Below are 6,000 nucleotides of genomic sequence, written 5' to 3'. Positions count from 1 at the left end.
CAGAAAACATTAACATTTATCACATACTGGTAATTAGGTCCCATTTCATATTTGAGAATTATGGCTACAGTCTATACTAAAGAGTCACAAATTAATCTATGTGACTACTTTTTAATTCTAAGTCCAGAAGGCTTATAGTTATATCACAGGAACTGGTTTCATTATAATATTTTGGAATAGAATGAATCTGTATCTGAACAAGTAGGAAATTTGCTAATAAGCAGACCCTATTGCTCTTCTGTGTTATAAAACACAGCTAAAAGCAATATTTAGAAGAGTAAGTAAGCTTGGTAGATGATTTTTAGAAATGCAGTATACCTGTTCTAAATCAATCCTATTTTAATAATCCATAATTGAGTAAATGTTTATTCCAATTAGTCAATATGCATGCAAGGTTTAGCATGTGACAATAAAACTAGATTTAACTATCAAATAAACATGTACAGTTTATTTCCCAAATCCTAAAAACACTGAACTTGTATTATGCTAGACATGATAGAGCTACGTCTATTATGTTGACAACATCAGAGCAATCAGTTAAGAGGAAGTTACACAAAAGATTAGAAATGGTATGGGAAACAGAAAGCTCATTAAGCTACATTCCCATCTTAAGGCCTGGTGTGCATGCTGCACCTCGAACTATGCGCATCCTAGAGCTTCAGACTTAATTCACCTTGGCATCTCCTTTTAGCAGGATATAAGCCCTTTGGGAAATGGGATTCATACTAATAATATGACATCATAATGCGGCGAACTGAAAATATTCTCCAATGTGACTGTTGAAGAAACTCCAGGGTAGGCTGGGTTCTATTAGAAGTAACTTAGGAGTAAAAAAGAACAAAAATGTACCCACAAAGGGAGACAATGCAACTGTGGGAATATAACCTAAAAGCAAAAGCCAAAGATGACAAATGCCATTGTTTATTACTGCCTAAGATCAGTGGAAAGAAACTTGGGAAAAATCTCCAATTTTTTTTTGACATGGTTTGTGCTGATCTAAGAACACACCAGTGGTTATCCACAATATTTTCCTTTAACAGAAGGAAATTTTTGAAATACAGCAAAACTCAAAACCACATTTAGCATGAAGCCAAACCCTGAAATATATAATCTGCTAGCTGCCTATTTTAGAGAATTCAAAGGAAGAAGCAAAGGGAATCCTAAAAAGAGAAAATTTTATGAAACGATCTCACTGCAGATTATTTGTTTTACTATGGATTTTTACTTAACATTTTTCCATTTAGCGGAGACATTATTTTTAAAAACACAGTATGTATCTTGCACCTTAGTTCCATTCACAGAGAATTATTTTTTTTTCCAATGGAAAGAAATAAGATGTGAGGGGACTTAGGATGGTGATGTTCTTTATAAAATCACTTGTAACTTTAAAAACTGAAATGCCCTTTTTGTAAATCTTATATTCTCTGATTTTTTCCAATTATAAGTGGGCTAGCTGTAACCCTTTAGAATAAGTTCAATACACTGCCATACAACATGGCAAGTTCTCTTTTAATAATGGTTTTAAAACTTTTTACTTTATATTTTATGGGTGTCTGCTTTGGGTATAAACTACACAGGAAATTAAAGTTAAGTTAACATACAAATCATGTTTGCTGCTTTCAAAGGGAGACATTTCAGTTGGTGAAACCTGATTTACTTCTGTAGAATATGAAATAGTGTCATGGGACACCACTATTCAGTGAATACTTGCTCTGCTGTCTGGGAACAGTTAGCAGACAAAATTCCAGTTGGCTTCTGGCTAATCATCTGGTCCTAGGTAGTCCAAAACTTAGCCTCAAGACTGAACTATGAATCTCTAGGTTAATCCTATACTGTAAATTTTAGAAATCTTAGATATTGCAAATTTGCTTTGGATCACAATGTTTTAATACCATTTTCTGGAGTAAGGGACCTGGATAGGGACTCTGAAGTAGTACAATTGTACAAGTGTGAGCTCTTCTCTTAAACTATGGCATCTTCTACTGACTTTTCATTTCGGGTACCATTCTTTAAATGTGATTATCCCATAATAAGCCTCAAGATTTATTAAGAAAGCCTAGAATGGATAGAAAGTTACACTAAACCTGTTTAAAAGGTAGGATACATTCTTACATAAGGGAATTACAAATTAGCATAGAAAGAAATTTTTTTGTCTCAAGCCAAAACAATAATAATAGAACTGTAGTTAGTAGCAAAATTCAGTTAGCCATGCCAAAAATTAGATCGATTAGAAAAATTAAACATTTTCTATGTCAGCCTTCAATGTAATTGACCAGGAGGTGAATATATGAATGAATAAAGAAATATTTTTCCAGACACTTCTAGAGATGTGATATTTTGCTTCTTCCTTGAACTCTGAAACTAGCCAATGACTGATTAACAAAAAACAAGCCTTGATTCACTGTCGCATATGCTTCTAGCATGAAGCAAAACACATCGGCACAAGGAGAAGCTCTCTAGAGCAAACAATGCGGACTTTTCCTTTGCAAACTACCTTATGCTTCTGGAAAAGTTTTATTCTTAAGGAATTAAAAAGTCACTTCCTAGCTGTCTTATGAAATAAAGAGTAAGGAAAGAGGAGCTAAATATATAATTATGGAGTAGGTCGTAGTACTAATAATAGACAACAGAATTACTGTCATCCTAAACAGGATGTGGGAAAAGAAATACGTATGGCTTAGGTGTAAGCCCACCATCTCATATCTGTTAAGGATTCTATTTAATGAGCTACCTGGTAGATAGCCTGGAAAATCTGTCCAAAGCCATTTCAAATATATGCCAGGGTAGGCAAATGGTCCCCAAAGTATAGGGCTGCTATACAGACCTACCTTGGTCAATACAACATAGAACACCTCTAGGGTCAGCAGTTTTTAAGAGTCAAACCCCAAAGGTTTGACATACCATGAGCAATGAAGATGAGTGATGAATGCATTAGTAAAACTGGTTACTTGCCTACTGATGTCCACACATGCGACTACTCATGATTTACTGCAACAGTTATCAAATATGCTCCTTTTGCATAATTCGTTAGTGATTAATTGCCATGGCAGACACTTCGTTTAGTCTAACAGGGAGGATTCTAGTGGACGGATTATAGTGGGACGAGTTGGTGATGGGGGTGGTCTCCGGCTAGAACGAGAGAAAGAGAAAGGTAAAGAAACAAGTAGAATATCTAGCAGAAGGTTGTTCCAAGGTCACCGAGAAAGAGCCATCACCACATGCGCATGCACACGCAGGCCAGCAGGAGCGCTTGTGATCTGCAATGATCTTAACGTTGTCGCCTTTCATTCATTCAGCAGTTTTGAACAAAAATTAGGTATTTTTCATATGGAAATCTTTCTCAAAACTGAAGTCACCCCTTCCAATATTAATAGAAATATACAATTATTTGGAAGTTGTCTGAAAGACACTGCACATATCTCAGCCAGTAGAGTACAATGAGCTGTGCTATGTTATGCTTACTCCAGGAACCAGTAAGGTATAAGTCCCAGACAATGATGGTTTTTGAATTTTTTTTCCTCTTTATATAATTTTCTTCCTCTTTTTCTCTCTGTCAGGATGTTAGTTACCACTTCTCATTGCCCTTAGTAGTAGCTTTCTCTAATCTGTTCTATATTTTGCTTCTAATTTGCAGGGTCCTAGAAAAATCAGAAAATCAAGGCTTTTAGAGTTCTCTACAATAAGTGTGAATAGGCACAGTGTAAGTGCCTGAGTAAATTTCATGAACTCTAGTTCCTATTTTGGGTTTTAAAGATTATTATCAGTACTATTGTACACTTTCCAGTTGGTAATGGTGCTTCTGATAGCTGAGTTTAATGAATAAACATACTCTGGGTAATGAAATATTACTGTATTTGAGTCTCAATGTTACCAGGTAATGTTATTTATTCCTTGAGCCCCTATGTTTATTTCTTAAATGTATTAATAAGTTTTTTTGTGTGTATGTGTGTACTTGACCTCATATGTAGTACCTTGGGGAGTAATTTTTATACCCCCTCTACAAAGTGAAACCTCTCTTTTTGACAAAACTCTCTGATTTTTTCAGAAAGACTCCTTTTGTAATTACAGTCATGTCATGGAATTTTCTTCTGTATTGTAAACACTAAATTGATCAAATTGAATGTCCAATCTCAGATAGGAAGAAGTGAAGTTAGTAAAGTTGAAGAAAACACTGATAAAGTGTTTAAAAATTACAGAGCTATAAAATAAAATTATATCATCAAGGAAAAATCAAAGCCAAATAGATATTTTTGATTAATGGTGAAAATACCACTTTGGCACAAACTCATTGATACTGGGAGAGTTCCTTTTGCCTCCTTCACCTGAAAAATATCTGAGGCTTTAAAGGAAAGCTTTCACTGGGAAGGTGCATTTCAATTTAGTGCCCTGTACTAGCCTCATTGTTAAGTAGGCATTCAATTTTTAAAAGTGTAATTAGAGATACTTTATAGACATACTAATAAAACTAAACCAATCAATACTAGTTTAATTTGGATAAACAAACAAATTATCTTCCTGTAGAAAGGCTATAGTGACTACCTGAAATGTTTTGGCAATTCTCTGCTAGGAAAAATCCTCCCATAATTTCCTTTTTACTTATGACCATGAAAAAACACCTGCTCTTTTGCTAGGATGTGGTTTATTTTCATTTAAAATGGCCATATTTATTTAACTTATGTCCTAAATATTGAACCTGCATAATTTTCTCCTTTGATATGAAGTTTCTGGAGGCCAGAGGTCATGCCCACCTAATTTGTTTCATGCAGTGTTTAGCATGGTGTTACATGCAATTGTGTTCTTGACATCCTTTTGTTCATCTTATGGAACTGCTGTTCATCCTTCAAGACTCGCCTCAGGGAAGCCTTCTCTGACTTACCTTCCCCTATCCTGATACAGTTGTTTCTATATAGCATCTCAACATATCTCTGTTATTTATTAATTGCACTGAATTCTAATTATGTTTATATGTTTATCTTCACTGATTAGAAATGCTCTGTGTGTTACTCCTCTTCATATTACTGCAATGTCTAGCTCACTGCTTGTCTTTCAGTTATTGAATGTTTGACAACTGAATAAATGAAAGTTACTTCTGGAAGCAAAAAACAACTTATGAATGCTTATGATATCCGTTGGTCTTATAAATACAAGGGTATTTGTGAGTAAATCATGGTAATAGCAAAAAAAAAAAAAAATAGCTAAAGCGACAGGTAGGATTGAGATCCTTGGACACTGTCCCATACAGTGTTTGATTGCTGAATTCTTTAGTAGGTACTTGGAATAAGTAGCAAATACTAGGCCCCCTGACCGCAGGGAGTTTGACAAATAATCATATAACCCACGGAAATGTATCCTTAGCAATTAACCAGTTACGGGGGTTAGGGGAGGGAGTTGGCCAGAATTTGAACTTTAAGGAGGGACACTCTACCAGAGGGTTCAATAATGGAATTAATTAGTGGATTTCATTTGAAAAATGTGGATGTTAGGCTACAAATTCAGTGAGAGGCAGGATACAGCACAGCATGGTGGACTGGAAATCATTTTATGCATGTGTGATAGCTTGTACCAGGGCTTGTATCCAAGAGAGAAAGGAATGCAAACTGGTTCTCTTCTCTTCCTTTTGTTCTTGGCTTAAATGTCATTTCTCAGTTCTCCCGATCATCTCTCAGTTTGCCCCCTTCTTCTCCCTTCTCCCCTACCCCTTCATGTTTGTGTATTACCCCTGCCTGTGATTATATACTTATTTACTAGGTTGTTGCCTGTGCCCCCCTCCAATAGACTGAAAATTCCTTGAGAAGAGAGACCACATACTTTGCATTTATTCTGTGTATTCGACATTTAGTACAATGTGATTAAAGGCCGTGAGTAAATACTTGTTGAATAATGGACAAATGCATGAATGGCTGAAAAGTGCCCTAACAAGGTGTTCAGCCAGGCTAGAGTCTAGGCTAGGTCAAGGTGAGCAGGTCCAGTGAGGCCAGAGATGCAACACTTTTGAGGCAT

General features: G+C 35.7%; 1 protein-coding gene across 2 annotated transcripts in view; it reads right to left on the bottom strand.

The window, feature by feature from the left end:
- The window catches only part of DNM3 (dynamin 3), a 607,030-nt gene continuing 601,030 nt past the window's right edge, over positions 1 to 6,000 (bottom strand). The window contains exon 20 of one of the 2 annotated variants that reach the window (XM_012657777.1): positions 1 to 3,129. In XM_012657777.1, coding sequence (XP_012513231.1) covers positions 3,060 to 3,129 — 70 coding nt within the window. In that variant the 3' untranslated portion in view covers positions 1 to 3,059. The remainder of the gene's footprint in view (positions 3,130 to 6,000) is intronic. The other variant, XM_012657778.1, reaches the window with a different exon arrangement.

Source organism: Propithecus coquereli, unplaced genomic scaffold (genome assembly GCF_000956105.1).
Source record: "Propithecus coquereli isolate 6110/MARCELLA unplaced genomic scaffold, Pcoq_1.0 Scaffold56, whole genome shotgun sequence".
Classification (NCBI taxonomy): domain Eukaryota; kingdom Metazoa; phylum Chordata; class Mammalia; order Primates; family Indriidae; genus Propithecus; species Propithecus coquereli.
Note: the sequence above shows the minus strand (reverse complement) of the source record. Positions and strands in the feature narration are given on the sequence as shown.